Raw genomic sequence first — 19,981 nt, 5'->3', positions numbered from 1 at the left:
AAGATCTTGCACTCCAAGCCGCTACTTGTCCACGACCAAGTGCTTTCCCTGATACCCTCTTTTTTTGTTGTTGTTTGTTTGTCGTTATGGTGATTTGGCAGCGGGTTGTGTAACCCGTCACCATGGGAACATAACTAAAAAAAGCCGTGTGTTTGTGTGACAGTGATATGAAGGAAATCTGAAACAAAGATATCCTTTTCTCCTTCCCGAGAGCTCTGAAGCTCTCCATTCAGAGGGCTTGGTGCCGGCTTTGGGCTGGCCGTGACACTCTGAAGGGCTGCCATACAATAGACCTCCACCACAAAAGACCAAAGGCTGCTGTTACTGTTTTAATTTGAAAAGCATCACAACCAGTGTGAATAAGCTAGGAAACCAAGATGTCATGTGTCCCGTGAAGGGGGAAAAATGAGAATGGTGATTTCGCTGGAGCCTCTTGACCAGAAAAATATTTGATAATGTTTATAAGAGGGGCCAGCGGGGTGTCAGTCAACCCTTTTTTTTCTTTTTTAACAAGTATATATCAAGTGGACTGACGGATGCCTTACCGGACGATCTAATAAAATACGATAAGATATGAGATTTGAGTTTAGTTGTCTGTTCAGTTGACTGTCTTATGTCGAATTCTAGCCTATAGAGCTGCATAGGGAAGGAAAAGAGGCACCAATTACAATACTCTGCAACACTTTTAGCCTGAACCAGTGGCAAATTGAAGGTTTCATTTCTCAGGTTTCATTTCTTAGGTCTTTATTTTAAAGTCTTTTTCTCCAACCACACCGTAAAATGTACAACAGAGGGAACTGAGAGAGTCGTCAGGCAAAGGTAAAAACGAAGCTGGAATATCCTATTTCATGTGCCCTGTGTGTAGAAAAGTAAAAAGACTCTCCCTCTCAAACTAACCGCTCCCAAGGTGCCACGAGCGACCAACCAAAACCCCCGACCGCTTGGTGGTCAACAAGAGGATGATGATTGTAGTCACGCTAGGTGGCTCTCAGGTGTAAAGCAGGATGTGGTTACAGCTTTTCCGGCTCACTAATAACGTTTTTGAACAAACAAAGGTTACAAAAACGCTTATACCGCGACGAAATGAAATGCATACCAGAGAGGGGATGAAGAGTATCCCCGCCGGCGATGAAATTTAATGATCAGAGGCAGGAAAATCAGAAGCAGAGAGGAAATATTCACCCGATGTTGCCTTCAGCCCCTTGGCAAATAACTTACATGTCTGCAAACCAATCTTATTTCCCCATCGCAGCTTTTCCCCAGGAGCCAAAAAGAGGTCTCCTTTTCATTTTGCCATTGGAAGAAAAATAAATTATGTGTTAATAATCAGAGACAAAAGCTTCTGGAAGGTTTAGCTGATCACCCATAAATTACAGTTCATTTATACGGTAAATCTTGCGCAACAGTTGTGTGACCTCCTCATTGCATGGACTAGTTCTCTGCAATGAATCCCAAAAATAGAAGAAATCCTGTTTGGAAACAATTTAATTAGTAACCGGAAAGACTTGAATCTGCCAAAACTTAAATGCAGAAACAAATTTATTCTTGAATTCGTTCACCAAATGGATCTAATTGGCTTGTTTGTTCATCTGTTTTTGTTTTTACTTTTCACTATATGTGAACATAACAATTTTTATAATTAGGAGCTTTTCTGATTCAACTAAGGAAAACGATTAAAAGTGAAGCGAATCAAAGCTTTTCTCAACGACCGCTTGGAAAAAAGCAGAGGCCGCACATGAAGCAGTGACCTCGGGGATGTGGTCAGCACTTTTTTTTTTTGTCTTCCGCGATAATTAAAAGTCTTCAAAGAGTCTTTTGTGTTTGGAGAAGAGCCTCTTTGTAGGTGTCTGAGTGTGACAGAGGAAGGGCCGCTGAGTCGTCGTTCGTAGAAAAATGTTTTCCAAAAACCGGGAAAATAATTCTGGCAGATCATTAACGGTGACACCGAGGTTCAAGGCAGTCTTCCAATTACAACCGAGATGCTTTCTGCGAAGTGACACTCGCTGTGCGAATGCAGACGTTTTACACTACTTGTTAAAAGATAATTCTGAGTTGTTACAATTGGAGTTAGCGGGATGTAAACAAAACGTCAGTTCAGCGAAACCTACTGTAAGAGAAACAAAGAGAAACGGGACAAATATTAGCCAAACTGTCTATGACAACATTCATCGCAGTTTGCAGAAAAATCTTTGATTTAATGTGCTTGCTATAGATTGTTAACACGATTCTGTGCACAGTTTTGGTTTGATCTCCAAATAAGCGGTTCACATATTTCCGGTTTAACCGGTGGCTTGTATACGATCTGTCGGCTGGTTCTTGTCTTTTTTTTGTTCGGTCTGACTTGGTTCTAGTTCTTCTGCTGTATCGTCACGTCAGTCGTCCAACAAAACCCAAAAAACACAATAGGCCTATCTGCAATGACTCCGAAATATATGAATGTTACAGAGTACCAGCAACAGGTATGCAAGACCTTCATCGTCATGGTAACAACAACAAAAAAATGTGTGGATGATGCATAGACTGAATAAAGCTCCTTAATGAGACATTCTGATGTTAATAATGTCTTTAAAACATTTTTCTCTGGCTTAAAGATACTAGTTTTGGATGTCATAGACACGAGTACATTCAGCTCTAGTCACATTATTAAAGTATTTTACTGTGAAACCAAAGTCTGAGAACAGTCTCTATTACTGTAAAGTTTATTTTTTAATTAATGATTTAGCTTGATAGCAAATTAAATATGTATTTGTTACCTGTTAAGAATGGAATAAGATTAAGTCTTGCTGTTTTTTTTTTTATTTGATCAGTCCATGATCAACGAGCTTATAATCGGTTCGACTGAAGCAGAGGTTGGACCCCTATAAGGGGTTAAAAAAAAAGAAAGATCTCCACATCCGAGTTTACTTTTTACAGTTTCTTTCCCACCCTTTATTCAATAATGTAGTCGGCCTTTAATCTTGCCGACATATTGACGACTAACACCAGAAGGCTGAAAACATATATGGTAATAAAAAAGTGTCTTTGTCCAACGTTGTATCCTCTTACAGTGTTCAGCAGAGCTTTATTATCCCCAAAGGGCTGTAATTAGAGCTGCGCTGCTGAATCTGGTAAAATACAATGAAAGACTGCCAATGTATAACCTACAAATCAGCATAATGTAACATTAATTAGACTCACAGTGATTACAATAAAAGTCAGGGGGGCTTTGGCCTTCGCGTACAGTGAAATCAGGGACACAAAGCTTTTGAAACGAGGATCTTCGCAGGAGAAGTTAACTTCAGCCTGTGAATGATGTGCCAAATAATGTGAGAGCCATCTTGTCTCGGTGAATTGCATGCATCAGCTTTGTCCTTGCAGTCCTTGGGGCAAAGCCATTGACAGATCGGTCAAAATGATGGAAATAAAATGGAGGTAAATTGAGTGTAATGCGAGACACGCTCTCCTTTTTTTTTCTTTTTTTTTTTTATGGCTGTAACTTGATATATTTTCTTTCATTGAAATCATTTCTGATCGTTTCCTCTTGTTTTAGTTTGTGTGGCGGACTTTTTATGGAGATGTCATCATTTTAGATTAAAATGTCTGTAATTTTCCATTAAAAAAAAAGTAAGACAAAGCTTTATTGATTGCCGTGGGGAAATGAGGTTGTTGCATCTGAAGACGTAATGAGATTTGACAGGAGAGTTAAGTGAAAATCTGAAAGAAGAAACAAAGCAGTCAAACTAATTAAAGCAAGTCGGTAACGAAATGAATTGAATGGTCCAATCATCCAGTCGGCATACTTGTGGTAACTTTGACATGTGTAGACAGGAAGGCAGATAATAACAACAGTAGAAACACCAACATGCAGTTCAACTTAGCTGATCAATAAAAGAGCACATTTTTACATCCAAATAATCCAAATTAAAAAAATAGAGAGTAAAGATAAAGAGTCGAATGCATCGAATGATGCAGTCAATCCTGTTGCACTATTCTTTTGTAAAGGAAATCTTTTGTAACAGCTGCTGTATAATATCATCAGGCTCGGCTTCCCTCACACAGAGTGTCCCCTATGGGAAAGGCTGTTGTCTGCAGCCCTATAGATTTGTCAGCCTCACATCGTATTGAGGCACAGATCATGCTGCCACAAGGCATTTGCATCCTTTCATCAACACACTACTAATGCATGCAGAGGCTGTGCCTAGAAGGCTCCATTTGGCAAGTGGAGAAACAGAAAAAGGGCCGGGGCCATGTTGGAAGCTGCAGCGGGCCGAAGCCTCGCACCGACCATCCATACTAAACATCTGCACCTTCGAGGGTCGGCTCCAGTGCGTGATTATTATTGTTGGAGGGCATCACCCCGTGTTCCTCTCCACTGTACTCACAGATGTTCTGCCTTCTGATTCTCACCGAGGTTGCCGGTGAATCCCATGCCTGCTGCATTTGAATTTAAAAGCGTCTTTTTTTTAACCTCTGCCGCTTCCAAATGTATTCAGTAAACAGTGCGAGACGACCCCGGTCTGAAAACCAAAGCAAGGAAAGATTTAAACAAGACCTATACGTTGATTGTAACCTGTGCATTCCTGTACTTTGCACCATGAATAATTGTCATAAAATGAACCGAGAGTCACAGGAAGTTCCTGCGGAAGATGCAGCCCGGCGGTCCGATGATGCAATAATGAATGGATGATTTGCATTTGAAATTTGAATACATTTTCACATTTTTAAATTCCATTGCGTGACATTTATTCAGCGCCAAATCGCAACACGGGTTATTTATGTCCTTACAACAGAACTTTACAGCATTACGTAGAGGAACCCCTTTTAACGGGAAGAAACCTCCGACAGAAGCAGGCCCAGAGGTGGGCGGAGCATCTGCCTCGACCGGTTGGGGAGAGCAGAGAGAGAAAAGGAAAGCATAGAAACACGAACCGTTGGCGGAGCCTGGAAAGGTTTTAAATCAGAGACTTTAGCTGTCTGGCCTGTGAATGTCCTGTTTGGCTTCACCCTTACAGCTCTGATACGGTCCATTTCAGCAGCAACTGGTGGCTGTTTTTCATAAAAAGCACCAAAAGAAAAAAAAACGCCTACTCTGCATATCGTTTGAACAGAGGATGATGTGAATGCTGTGTTTACAACCTGTCGCGTGGTTAAGTTGTTCAAGCGACCAGTAATTTCTGTCAAAACTAGACAATCGGTACGAGGCCACGCAGGGCCGACTCATCATCCCGGCGTGTGCTCGACAGTGTTTTAACCCGCAATCACAATGTGACACTGACAGAAACGTAGTCGCTGTAATGGATCGTGCAACCGGTTCCAAGTATCTGCTAACAGATCCTCACGCCGAACCGCAATGAATGGAAATCAGCAGCTCGACAGGAAAAACACGAAGAGACCGTCGAGCAGTGTGGAGCACAAATGTGGCGATTTGTAGTGAAGGAGTTAAAACTTTTTTTTGTATTTATTTTTTTAAGTAACAACCATATAATTTGATTTAGATCTGAGGTTGTTGGTCTTTTGGCGTCGAGGCTTGGAAAAGCTTTCAAGTCGATTGAGAGTTCAGATGCTGACATTTATTTATTTGATGTCAACTTCACATATTCACATAACTGAGGAGTTCTTCTGCGAAGCGGCGAACGAGAAACGTTCGGTCGGCGGACGATTTCTGTTTCAATCGACCTCTTCAAAGAAGTCTAAAGACAAAATGCATCGTCTTTTTACCTTCTCCCCCCCCCCCCCCTCCCGCAGTATTTCTCTTTTAAAGCTCGGCTTTTGACTAATTGGTCGGTAAATATTTGATGTCCAACAGACGTATGGAGTCGGCTCAGCGGGGGAGAGTGGCGTTACTCCACGATGGATTTTTTTATTTTTTTTTATTAGCAGGTCTTTAATCAGACGACCACCGCGTTTTATCTTCGCTCGGCCCGTTGCTTCATCTAAACAGCCTCCCGGACCAAGAAGGCGACTCACGCTATAAATTATGGATGTTTTTTTTTTACGGTGCATATTGAGGATCAATGATGAAACGGTGTGTTCTCCGATGTTGGTGTGAGTTTATGCGTTCCTCCCTTTTTAATCTGAAAATTATGCCTCATTAAAGCTCTGGTGTTCATTTATAAATACACCTCTCCTATCAGGCCTAAACGACTCGGTAAGACTCCACTAATTGAGACCCTGTAGAGTCACCAAACTGCATCCTCGGGTCAGATCTTTCCCGTGGACAGGAAGTGATTGATTGAAAGCCGAGAGTGAATTTTAGAGGTGTCTCCCGAGGCCCCGCTCAGAGAGATCACCTCATTCGGAGGAAGTTGGACTCTCCGAATCGTCAGCCTCTCGCTTCCTTTCGTCCCCCAGCGAGCACGGACCAATCAGGGCGGAAGTTTTCTTCACATGTACGTGTGCACGTACGGCCAACTCGACGTACTCCACTCACAGAAGATTAAACATCCATTCGTTGGAAAAGGTTATGCCACGTCTGTGGGTACAAGGGAATAGAGAATGAATGAGTGATGTCCATCGGAGTATTCTATTCCATTCAGAGGGACTGGGTTCATTGTTAGTCGAAAAAGAGATGGCAGTTTTATATTCTGGAGCTCAAATAAAGGCCACGTAAAGGACAGATATAATTAGTTAATTAGTTCATAATTACCCCTTCTTTTTTTTTTTGAATACGTTGGTTTTCTTGTTTCGTATTCGCCTTTTTGAATTTACATTTCCAAAGCATGGGGGTTGTTGTTCAGGGCCTGACTACATATGTGGTTTTAAAATTTAAATATTCATCTTTGTAACCCCAAGATAAACAAGTGTTAGTTATGAGTTATAAGTTTAATGTTATAGAATACATTTTTTTTTATATCATTTCATTCCATTTTGACCAGAAGGAAGAAAGTAAGTTGATGTTCATGCACATCTGGGACAATATGTTTTTACAACAGCTTTTGGAAAACAACATTTGTGAGGCAAAATGTGCCTTTGAGGATCGATGTCCAAGAGATGTAAGTTTATATCCGTTTCCTCGCTGAAATCACTGAATGATAGATTGTTATCGTTTTTTGGTTTTTGCTTTGTTTTTGCAGATTTGACAGCACTGGAAGCATTTTGTTATTCAGCTTTTAAAACCCATAAAAACACAATGTGCTCACCCATAACGGTGATTAATGAAGAATAACAGACGCTTCTCCCTCATTACATTTCCGTTGTTCTCCCGCTGGACATTTCGATATTAACCGCCGGGCAGCGTGCACGCCGCAGAATGGACCTTAATGGCCTCCATATCTCTGTTTCTGCTTCGCTGCGATGTCAGTCGCATACGATGTGATTACTGACGTGGTCATTCACGTCTCGGATTTTGTTTAATCCGATGGAAAACGTGTGAGATGCGTGCGCACGCCTCGGGGGACACGCAATGCAGTCAAATATACGACGAGTGGACTGCAGAGTGACTGATTTACTCCACTTTGCTCTAAATCACCCAAGTGATCAGATGTTCACGCAAACACGTGGACTGAACAAACCTGTTTTGTCTCTTTCTTTTTTTTTTCCTCCCGGAGAGACCGAGGCTCGAATGTAATTTGCCTACGCATACGGATGAAAACCTGATGGGATATGAAACCACACACACACACAGCCTGAGTGTGTTGGAGATAATCCGGCTGCAGTCCATTTGTAAAGGTTATCCAGGTGTGACCGAGATGGAAATGGGCAGTCCTCGGAGAGATAGAGGCAAAAAAAAAAAAAATAGGACTCGGTCCGCCAGGTTTTTCAAGCACTAATACGAGCCCTCATCCCCGGGCCGGCATATCTTTTCATTGACGCTTTACGTTGCAGAGTCGCAGCTAATTGAATGCTGAAGTGTGAATGTGTGTGAATGTTGAATTGTGAAAGAAAGAGCGCAGAGACGGTTTGTTGAGCGAAACCGCGCTCTGAAACGTAGACAGCGAAGCGGCGTACGAGGTTTTTCGTTGCCGTGCGAGTCGAAAGGTATTATTTCACCATTTCAAAATAATAGCAGTATAGTGATGCTCGCAGCGGAGTAAATAGACGGGAGGAGACGAGGGCGAGGATGGAGATCGATAGGGAAGCCCTCCACGCTCGGAGCATTAGTAATGCTGTAAAGATGCTCCATCTCTCTCTTAACCCTCTCGACAATTTTTCCTGACCTTTTACTTGAAGAGATGTTTATGCACTTCTCTTTCTCAAGATCAAATGTCTGCCCTCCTCATAGCATCCTCTATATATATATATTTCCCCTCGACTTGGCAGCCTGCTTTTTGTTTGACGGCTTTTGTGTGGACAGAGAGACGTTCGGCTAAGTGTTTTATTTGACTGTGGAGCAAGGTTTTTTTTTTTTCTTTTTTCTTTTTCTGCTTTAGTCAGCCGAATGCTTCATCGGCGACGACACGACAGATACTTCCAGAAGCCTTGAGGAGTTGAATACCTTCGACATGCAGAATGCCCGGTTGAACTGCCTTTTATTCAAGCAGTATTTCACCGCAGGGTGTGCTTTAATATCATCAATCGGCACGGTTATTGTGATTATGACAAGTTACCGACTGAATAAAATACGTAATCATAATGTATTCATATTGTGGAGCAATTCCCTTTTAAAATATTCAACTTCGCGTTTGGGCGATCGCCGTTTCCACGGCAATACACGGGGTATGACTAAGAACCGGAAAACCGTCACGTCAGCAGGCTCTTTTGTAATGTATGCAATGTTTACTGCTCCGGCCCTTAGCAACGACCCTAGCAACGAACACACACAAACACGGATGTGCTTTGCCAGCTCAGTCTTGTTGTAACCGAGATATCTTCTGAAAACAGAAACCCGCGGACGCGTGTGTTATTAAGATAGTAGCGCCGTGTCGGCCACTCACCGGCACAGCTGATATGATCCGAACACCGACGGGCTGACAGTTCTCCACAGCTTTGTAAAAATCCCAAAGTGAAAATTCATTAAAACAATTTTTTTAAAAGATACGTTTCCAAAATATTCTGCTTCGATCCAAATTTATTGAAGTTTAGCCTTTAAAAAAACAACACATTTTCACTGCAGGTCTTTGATCCAGCGCAGATAGTTACAATGTTGCCATGGAGATGTGCAGTTGACCAATCAGACTTCTTGGTTGGAACTACTTGTTGTGTAATTACTTATTTCAGTTGAGAGGAGTTATCTATAGCAGCTTTATCCTGAACGCGGTCACGGGGACGAGGACGAGGACGACGGGGACAGGTTCAACATCACGGCGCCAACACAAAAGAACAAACAACCAATTCGCGCTGTCAACGTCTTTGGACGTGGACTTTGGACGTGGACTTTGGACGTGGACGTTGGACGTGGACTTTGGACGTGGACTTTGGACATGGACGTTTGACGTGGACTTTGGATGTGGACTTTCTCCGTGCGCACCACCACGCCGAGTGCAGCTGCACGACTGTACATCGAGCTTTTCCTCCAGATATTTTGTACCAAAGATGTTTTTTTTTTTTTTTTTTTTGCTTCACCGGCAGCAGGGCTTCAGGTTGTGTTCAGACACTCGGCGCATTTAATTTCAGTAAAGAAGAGTTTTGAACTCCTCACGAATCCCCCTCCCCCGCTTTAGTTTCTGAGCACACACACACAAAAAACAACAAAAAACAACAACCACGTTTTGGATGTTGCTCAAAGAAAAAAAAAGAAGAAAAAAACAATAAGTGCATTGATGATGAAATTGTCCACCGCGTGGGATGAATCAGCAGCATCATCGGGAGCTTCTCTTTGGCCCGGTATTTTCATTAACTGACATCAGACTAAATAATCTGATGAATAAAAGAGCCTTTAGACTTAGAAACCCACTAACTGCTCTGCCACACACACACACACACACACACACACACACACACACACACACACACACACACACACACACACACACACACACACACACACACACACACACACACACCAAGCAGATGTTTCACGTAATGGGAGCACAACAGGAAGAGAATTCAATTCAATTTGGCCTGAGGGCCTAATAGGACATCAAGTGGAAGAGGAAAGCGATAGGGTTTCACCCCCCCTCCCTTCCTCCCTCCCACACCTCCCCCCCCTCACACCTCAAACCCCACCTATCCGGTGATGTTGTTCCACCGGAATGAGACAAGCTCCTCACCCCCGATGCATCACGGGCTGTAATCACCTTCTCCGCTGATGCGACGAGGACTCGGGAGGTCGTGAGCAAAAGGCGGGCGAGGATTTGTTTTTTGTTTTTTTTGTTGTTGTTTTGCTTAATGGCATTCAATGCGAGCGTGTTGTCATTGTACAGTTTCGTTGCATTTAGAGGCGGATTAGGAGGCTCCCCGGGGGGGGGGGGGGCAGCTGTCAGGTGACTTTCAGGCCCATCGTGAAAGTGTCGATGTCACCGATGGGTTCACAGTCCTCAGCACTTTGCCAGAGGCCATAAAGCCGTTGTGCTTTTGGCACGACGTACACTTGCAGTGTTGTTCCTTTCAGCAACAGTCTTCTACTCTCAAGCCTGTTCTGCTATTGGAGGGGGGAGTGTACAGGATTTAGGAGGTCTGAGGGAGAGGGGGGGGGACAGACGGACGATGGACGGAGGGTTTGAATCCGTCCGAGTTGTTTTTTGTTTCCAAACCCGCCAAGCAGTTGTTGTTGTTGTTTTTTTTTTGCGTAAAAAGTTTCATTTTATCTCACGCAGCAGGTTTCATTTTCCGACGGGGATGCGTGTAACTTTCACGCCTAGAGAGGCCAAAGCGTGGCTTCCTCACGTTTTTTTCGACGATACCTGGTCGCAACGCATTATTTCTCCGTCTTCTTTATCAGACCTGCTCTTCGTGTACGAGCCTTCTGTGTTAGGTTAGGTAAGGTAGTTACTTTATTAATCCCCGAGGGGAAATTTTTTTCCCTACAGCAGCATACAGACGCAATAAGATAATAATAGAATAATAGAAAAAGCAATAAAATAGCAGTGAAATAGCAGTAACAGTAGTTTGTATGAAGTCTGATCGATTGATTGACTGAAGGTTTTTGTAACAGTTATGTTTAACAATATAAGTTATCACACAAGCGGATGAGACGTTAGGAGACGAACCGGATTCCTTTTGAGTTAGAAAATACCGTTTTGTTGCTGTCAAACGATGAACAGAGCGCCTTTTTTTTTTTTTTTTTTTTTTTTTAAACTGCGGGAGCAGACTGTTTAAAACTCATTCATCACGGTAGCAGGTGGGAAATCAACGTTTTCCCACGAGACAAAGTCAAAAGGGGATTTTCCTCTCCGCACAGCCGGAGGTCCAACGGATGTCGTTATTTACATTTCCTGGAAATTCCCTTTGAATTTATCATTTCTTTTGTTGTTGTTGTTGTTTTTAAACATCTTCACAGCTACTGCCAGAAACATGATTAATAACCCGAATCAGTCGCTTGCACTGGTGATACCAGCAAGCTGTTTGCAGTCACACTTTTTTTCACCTTAAGCTGCGTAACGTTTCCCTGCAGCTCCTCTCAGTGTGTGTGAAGGAACAGATGCAGGACAGAGAGAGCAGACCGCTTTGAGCAGAGCAAAATTACCACCCCAAAAAAAAAACATTCACGAGCTGGAAACCATTTTATTTGGAGAGGGAGAGGGGGGAGAGGGTGGGCTGTTTGGCCAGCAGCAGGTGCTTGTGGAGCACATGGAGACACATTCCTCTAAAGTGCCTTGCTCAAGGCCACCTCGACTCGCAGCAGGTCCGGGTGTTCAAAGTTCCTCTGAGCTCGAGGCTACTGCCGCCTCCAGACACGGTGAGGTAGATGGAGCGAGTAGTGATGCGCTAATCCAAAAATATCTACTTTCTTCTATTCATTTTTTTTTTTTTTTAAACAGAGCAATAAAATCACATGGAGCTTTAAACGCACCTACGAGGTGCGTTTCCTTAAACATGAGTCACGGATTCTATCCTGTCCTGAGGCGAGGATTAGTGGGAGAGTCTCACAGTTTAGTAGTGTTGTCATGTGACTTGTAAAATATAAAGTGATGTGTCGTGGCTCTTGGGTTTGGACTGGGTGTGTGTGTGTGTGTGTGTGGGGGGGGGGGGGGCGAAGACGAATCAGATGGGGACTCTGCTAGAGGAGCCCCTTAAAAACAGTTGTGGTTCGCTGTTCATGTTAATCAAAGCGAGAGCGCACGCACACACACACACACACACACACATTCCTGCGAGGTAGAGGGAGCTCTCTCCAGTCGATAAAGATGAGACGGAGTAGCTGCTCTCATCATTAGAGTTCCTGCAGCCCCTCTCCATGGCTGCGACTGCTCATTTGTAAGTCGCGGGATGTTTCTTCGCTCCGGCCGGCTCGGCTTCATCTTTTGTTGCCCCCACTGTTTGCCATTCAGTTTATGGAGCCCACACACACACACACACACACACACACACACACACACACACACACACACACACACACACACACACACACACACACACACACACACACACACACACACACACACACACACACACACACATCTGTGGAGCCCTCTCTCTTTTATTATGGGAATTCCAGGCATGTATGAGCAAGACAGATACGCCCCCCCCCCCGCCTCCCCTCCCTTGGTCCCCTGTTGCAGGCACCCCTTCATTCACATGGATTTCTCATGGGGCTAAAGCAGAGGAAGAAAAAAAAAAAAAGGGGGGTGGCAGTGGGTTTTTGGAGGAGGAGGAGGAGGAGGAGGAAGAGGATGAGGAGGAGGAGGGAAGCAGAGCTAGGCTAATTCATCAATAACCTTTACCTAATCCCTCCCTTTCCCTGTTCCCCCCCCCCCTCTCTCTCTCTCTCTCTGTGTGCCTAGAGGCATTCAAGCAATACATCCATCCCCCACCCTACCCCACACACAGACACAGACACACACACACACACACACACACACACACACACACACACACACACACACACACACACACACACACACACACACACACACACACACACACACACACACACACACACACACACACACACACACACACACACACACACACACACACTTGCATGCACTCACATAGGAGTCTGTCTCAACATGTCCAGGGAGAGAGGATGAATCGAGTTGAAGAGTGTTATTTCTTGTGTGTGTCGGTGTAAATCGAGTCGTCTGAGGGCTGTGTGTGTGTGTGTGTGTGTGTGTGTGTGTGTGTGTGTGTGTGTGTGTGTGTGTGTGTGTGTGTGTGTGTGTGTGTGTGTGTGTGTGTGTGTGTGTGTGTGTCTCAGCCATGACCCGCAGCTAAAATGGTGATTATAGACTAGAGACTAGGTGTGGCAAAAGATGGGGCGGCGTCAAAGGCTTTGTCTGTAGCCCCCCCCCCCTACCCCCCCACCCACCCACCCGTACGGCCCACCAACCGTGGGAGGAGGCTCCGGCTGTCTATCACAGTCTGTCCCGGGGAGCCGTGAACAGTCTGGAGCCCGAATGAGCCGCCGTGTGGGGCTGAGCCGCTCTCAGACCGGGACCTGAAGGGGGGAAATCAAGAGACGCGATCACAAGTTCAAGAAGCTCCGTGGAACCTTTTTCTTTTTTGTAGCCGGCAGACGAGAGCATGACCGAGTGAAGAGCTGCCGGAGCCGCAGTGCTGTTTTCTTCTTCTTCATTCATTTCTTCTTCAGCAACACATGACAAATATTTTTCTAAAGGAGAAACCAAAGAAGAATACAAACTTCTGTGGAGTGCCTGCGAGTTACAATCTTTTGAAAGGGGGGGCTGTCCTTTTGGGGAATTAAAAAAAAAAAAAAAAAAAAAAAAGAAGATCCTCTTGATTTTTTTTTTTTTTTTTTTTTTTTTTTTTTTTTTTTAATTTATTTATTTTTTTTACAGATTTGAAGGATGAGATTTCGATGATAAAAGCATTTGGAATATGGGACTTTTAATCTATGATTTGGACCCTGGCTACAGGCAACTGTGTTTTTGTGCTCAGCTCTGGCTAATGTTGATAAGTATGTCCCATTTACTAAGTTAGTTCTTTATTGTTTTCTCCTACTTTGATTTTGCTTTATTTTAATTTAAGGATATGTTGACCTGTTTTTCCTCAAAAAACAACAAACAAGAAGTGTATTCAAGTAGAAAAACAAGTTTTTCGTGAATTATTAGAGTTGCCTTCACATCTGTTTTTAAAGAGTTTTGTGTGTCGTTGAAAGCCCCGGGGACTGAAGGCGTTGTGTGTCAGACAATGACCACATGTTGTGCGGCTTATCCATGTAAACAACATATGTCGTTGGATATTCTTTCCTCCGGATGCTCGACGGTGGCCAGTTATGAGATTAGCGTGTTGACCTCCTCCCCTTTTCACCTCCACAGCTGACTGAGCAGAGCAGACGCGTGTCACTTCCTGCTTTCACCTCATTCGTTGTTTTGTTTTGCGTCTTATTTCTTTCTCACGAACTAAAACTTGTGGATACTTTGCTTTTGAAATTAGAGACACAACAAAAATCAAGTTGACCCTTCCCCTTTGTCTCTCCTGTCTCTGCAGCTCTTGCAGGTAAAATCTCTCCCACCAGCTCCGATGCTCTCCTCAGTTCCTCAGCGATGACAGCCAGCCCTTCGCCGCCCAACGTGTACCTTCCCGCCAACTTCAAAATGTCCAACGCACAGCTGGCTTTCTTCCTGCGGGAGGCTCAGATCACAGGACAAACGGTTGGCGGCGGCAGCAGGAGCGGCGGCGGCGGCGGGGGCGGGGGCGGCCCCAACGCCGGACACCCGCTGCAGCGCTCCGAGAGCTTCGTGGTTTTCCAGACAAAAGACCTCCCTGCCATCAACATAAGCTTCGGGCCATTTGCCCGGGACATGGCCCTCTCCAAGGAGCTGCTCCAGCCAGCCAGTCCTCTGGATATTCCCGGCCAGCTGACAGTCAACTGGAAGGTTCGGGCCTTCATTGTGCAGGCGCGGGTCTTCTCCAACAACCCCACGGTCCAGGTGTTTTTCTACATCGCCGGCCGGGACTGGGACGACTTCAAGGCCCAGGACAAGCTGCCCTGCGTCCGCCTGCACGCCTTCCGGGACGTCCGCGAAATCAAAACCTCCTGCCGCATGAAAGGCAACCTGGCGCAGTGCTTGGCCCAGCTGGACCTGCCTCCGTCCTGGTTTAACACCAACGTGGCCCCGCTGGGTCGGAGGAAAGGCTCCGGCGGCGACGGCCTCCTGGACGGGCTGACCAGCGAGACCCTGCAGGCCGAGCTCTACTACACGCTCCACGAGCCCAACCAGGAAGGGGAGTGCAGCGAGGGCTTGGGTCACCGGGGCGGAGGGGCGTCCAGGGGGGAACCTCTGTCGCAGCACCCTCTGCTGCGCATCGGGAGCATCAGCCTCTACCAGGCCAGTCAGGAGCAGCTGCTGGTGGACAAGCAGCTGGACAAGAACATGTTCCTCCGGCTGCCCGAGAAACCCCTGAAACCCGGAGAGACCCTGAAGATCTTCCTCTACCTGATGCCCAACTCCACCGTGGAGCAGTTCTCCCTCAAGTAAGTCTCCTTTTAAACGTGTACTGATGCTCTGATTGCCTCCAAAGCGATGGATTGCAACCCTGAATGTCACGTTTCACCCCCGCTTGAAAGGAAAATAACGTGATTAATATGTTTATATGCCCATGCTGTGACCCCCCCCCCCCCCCGCTCCCCCCTACCGCTTCCACGCAATCATGTACACAATAATTATTGATGAATGGATTATTTGCCCGCTCCCCAGTAGATCTCGGCCCACACTAGTCATTTCCTTCCCGTCATGAACTGTCATCTTATATCTCCCTTTATAATTACGCTCCCACATAATCATCTATAATTTGTCTTTAGAGCTTATAGGCGGCGAGGCTGCATGTAAATAAAGCCGTACAGTGTGAAGCTCACCAGCGGATTGGCTGATGAGAAAAATGTCCAACCAGCCCCTCCATTACCGGGGACGTCTTCATTACACTCCTGATAATCAACCTCGTTCAAAGCAGCGTGATCAGATGACGATTTTTTTTTTTTTTTTTTACATAACCACAGAATGATTCGCAGCAATTCGTGACAGCTTCAGATCGTGGTGTGTGTCGCGTGTCATTTACGCATCCTTCTGTTTTTAGGCGTTTTAAAGCGCACGAGTCGCGACGCCATTTATGTTCATTTTTAAGTCTTAAAGAGATGTTGCGTCGTCCTCATTAATTTCCTCCTTCGCCGCGCCGGTAGTAATTAAAGTCAGGTGAGCTAAAGAGGAGAAGGCGGGGTTAAAGTGCAGCAGCACTCTGAGGTTTCACCTTTTCTGGCTTCCAGCCAGAGATTTGCTTTTTTTTCTTTATTTATTTTTTTCTCGTATGAATAATTTGCAGCGAACCGCTCAAAGAAGTCCGAAGAGTTTGATTCGATTTAGCGACGTCCTGCTGAAGTAAACTGTGGAGATTCATGGCGATCGTGCAGCAGAGCACAAACCGAATCCACAATATGTGCAAACAACGTGATCGCATATTACCTTTGACATATTTTAAAAACACTTGATAGTTTCCGGATATTTTCTGTCACGTGTCGATGCAATTTTTGCTGCAAAACTTCACTTCGGTGAATGAAATCTTTACTCATAACACCAATTTCAATTAAAAAATAAAAACATTCAACATTGAGCATTATCCACCATGAAATATGATTCTGAATGTCTTCTTACCGCTTAAAAAGCCCAATAAACTTAAATATAAGAGCTTATTTTGAGTGCAGGTGATACAGAATCACTTCTTTTTGTGTGTTTCAGTCCAGCTGCAGACGTGGCTGTGTAATTTCCTGCTATGTGCCCAAAGTTAATCACGACCAGAGACCCCTTTTCCCATTTCGTACGTTTAACATTATTATTTAATGCATTTGAAAAAGAAAAAAAACATCACTTACTCACTTAAAGCACTCCTGGAAAGATACCTGCAGCTGTCAGTGAGCATAAAATGCACACTAGAATATGTAAACTACATATTTGTTCTGAAAATGAGTTGTTGTTGTTTTTTTTAGCTCAGGTCATGTGTGACAGAAGATAATAACATAACCGTTCGCGGTTATCCACTTGTTTTGCGTTTCTACATTTCCTCGGCAGAGTTCCTGGCGTCCTTCCAGAACAGCGCCGCCATCTTTGCCACCTCTGTATGCAAAAAGCTTTAAACATTTATCAGAGCGTCGCTGTTCATTTTTATACTCTGTGACGTTAGAACTGTGTCCCCGAAGGACCGTAATGGCTGTTAGAGTAAATAATATGTGCCGGTGTTAAGTTTCTGAGTTTGACCCCTGTTGCCTGTGGAAGCGGTGCTGAGGGAGCGTCGGCTCAGGCTTCTCCGCTCTCGGCTCGCTTGTCAACACAACATTCGGAGTTTCGAGAATAAATGATCGTTTGCACTCGACGGAGCTCGAAGAAAAGTAATTTTTTTTAGAGGGGAAAAAAAAAAAAGCATCGAGAAGAAACCGAAGAAACCGCAGGAAGCCTCGTATCAACGAACTCAGGAATGATGATGAAACGCACCGTCAATGCGATTGTTGTAATCTCTTACCGGCCTTAATGTCGACTGATAATTAAGCCAGAGTAAATCATTACGCTCCAACTGCAGGAATGATTTATTAATAGTGATGTCATGACACTTTTTACACCTTTTTTTTTTATAGAACAAAGAAACTCTTTGAAAATGATGTAGTTTAATAATAATAGTGTCCTGATGCAGCAGCACAGATTTTTTTGATGTGCTGGCAACATTTTAAATGACACTTGAAGTCTCTTTTTTGATGAGAATGTAAATTCTTCATTTAAATGAGCTCTGATGAGGTAAGGATCCCAGTAATTTACAAATAGCAATTCCAAAATTAGTTTCCCACATAAATGATGGTGAACCTTAACCGGTGTTTCCCAACGTATGCGAATTAAATCAGTAATTTGATAATGAACACTTTTTTTGGCACATATTTTCTGGAATAATGCTAAAACTGAAGCACTTATTCACTGCGGGGTGATTACATTTCAAAACGGCCCGCTATTGGTTGCCAATAACCATCCTCAGAAGGCCTCCGCCGGCCAATCGTAACTCAGTTCTGCTTTTATTTTGAAAAACGGCTTTTGAGAAGCTGAAAAAAGTGGCGTTGGCTCGTTTCTCGCCGGCTGCCGGAAGGTGTGTGATGAGCCCCGTGATGCTAGCATGTGTTCCTGAACTCAGCAGGGTCCTTAAGGGTTGGTTCAATTCTGGAATTTGATTTATTAATATTATTTAATGCTTTGGAGTTGGTGTGTATATTTAAAGACATCCTCACAGTTCTTCCTTTCCCGTTGCCAGACTGGAACGCTAGCGAGCCGTTTAATTCATCAAAAAAAACCAAACCCCCCCAGGAGTCCCGAGCATTTGTCTTCACACCATCACAGCAACATTTACACTCTTCGACACTCCCTCTGCTGTAAAAAATGTCCGCGAGACTCGGCGCAGCAGCCCCCCCCCGTCTACCGCCCGCCTTCGTCTGAAATCCAGATTACAAAATAGTTTCATGAAATCAGAGAGAAGTCAGCGTTACCGTGGGAATCAGCCTCGTCAAGACGGCGGCGTGACAAAGTTCCAGCGAAGGCTTTGTAATACGAGTGGAAAAGGGCTTCGTGACGTCCCCCCCGCCTCCCGACACATTTTAGCTGACCGTGTTAGCGTCCGTGCGGCGCTCGAAACTCTTCGGCCGGGGCGATAAAACGGGAGAGTTGAAAAAGGAGACGGGGAAGAGAGAAGAAGAAAGCTCGGTTTGAGCCCGAGGAGCGACTCGCCCTCGACAGGGTGTGAAGTTCTGGAAGCCGAGCGCCGGAGTTGTCCCCGCGCATCTAGGAAGCTGATTAAAGATGCAATAAGCAGCGTCTTTAAAGATGAATCAGAAGGCCTCCCCCTCCGACTCCCCCTCCGACTCCCCCTCCGACTCCCCCTTTGACATTCCTTCCAATTTGGCTCCTTTTTTTTCAAGTCGTCCGGCTTTGAAGCTCTTTGACTTGTTATTGCAGACGATGGCGTGGCGGGCGGAGAGAGGACGGAGGCCGGGCCACTTGTGGAGTCGGCCCTCGATTTGTTGCAGACGTGTGCATCGTGCGCGTGTGCCTCAAATCGAGTTACCATGGTAATACAATAACAACACGAGGAGCTGTAACGTTATCTAGTGTGCACTGCTTGTCCTGCAGAGCACTAATACGGCTTTTCTGGATTTGAGTTTCCTTGTTTTTTTTGTTTTTTTTACCTGTTTGAAAATCTCATCTTCAATCATTTTCCATATTTTCTACTCGTCGTAACAGAGTTGATGGCGACTCAGCCAGACCTACAATATCACGTGTGTTTTTTTTTGTAGAAAAAAAATTAAATGAAAAGTTATTGACAGCAAAATTGGTATAACGGTGGCTGAAATATGGAGAATCTCACAGGATAACTCGATGGACGCCGATACTGTCCACACTCACGCCCCTTCCTCTCGACGTCAGTCTCTCGTCCGCGTGACGAAGCGTTGCAGAGGAAATCAGTTTTAAAGTTGCGTCGAGTGTAAATCTGCATTACACTTCGCATGCAGCTCTGCGTCTGTTTTCACAGCCGCTACTCTGGATTGAATAATTCCCAACGCTCCTCAACGTACCGCACATCAAAATCAACAGCAGAACTCACTTCCTGAAGACACCCATCGTTTCTCCGACAGATACAGATTTTTGTTTCAGCCAATCTGGTTTTGAAAGGGTTGAGCTTAAAAGTGAAGGTAATGAAATTACCCCGAAAACCGCCTCGGGTTCGTTCGGAGGGTCAAACTGCATCATGAGTTTTGATATGAAACTCAGTTTTGATTTGAATATACCTCAACAACTGCTGATTTGACTCCGTACAAGCTCAAATGTGTCACGTGGTAGTGATGAACTCGCAGAGAACAATTACACGACTCCGCAGCGTCACAAATCTTCTGGTTTTCTGGCCCACAAACTCCGTTCTCATTAATCTCGTTTCCACGTGCAGCAGACGGCGGATCCAGTCCAACAGACTCGCCGTACGT

The 19,981-nt window shown here is 44.8% G+C and overlaps 1 protein-coding gene across 2 annotated transcripts in view; it reads left to right on the top strand.

Moving 5' to 3' along the window:
• Nucleotides 1-19,981, top strand: part of tmem132e (transmembrane protein 132E) — a 323,618-nt gene that overhangs the window by 208,546 nt on the left and 95,091 nt on the right. Inside the window, exons 1-2 of one of the 2 annotated variants that reach the window (XM_069716071.1) lie at nt 13,858-13,936; nt 14,470-15,457. In XM_069716071.1, coding sequence (XP_069572172.1) covers nt 13,858-13,936; nt 14,470-15,457 — 1,067 coding nt within the window. Of the gene's footprint in view, nt 1-13,857; nt 13,937-14,469; nt 15,458-19,981 lie in introns of those variants that run through there. The other variant, XM_069716079.1, reaches the window with a different exon arrangement.

The sequence above is a fragment of the Brachyistius frenatus genome, unplaced genomic scaffold (assembly GCF_029030835.1).
Source record: "Brachyistius frenatus isolate BFR_SWC_R1_liver_20210118 unplaced genomic scaffold, ASM2903083v1 Contig_5, whole genome shotgun sequence".
Lineage (NCBI taxonomy): Eukaryota > Metazoa > Chordata > Actinopteri > Embiotocidae > Brachyistius > Brachyistius frenatus.
Note: the sequence above shows the minus strand (reverse complement) of the source record. Positions and strands in the feature narration are given on the sequence as shown.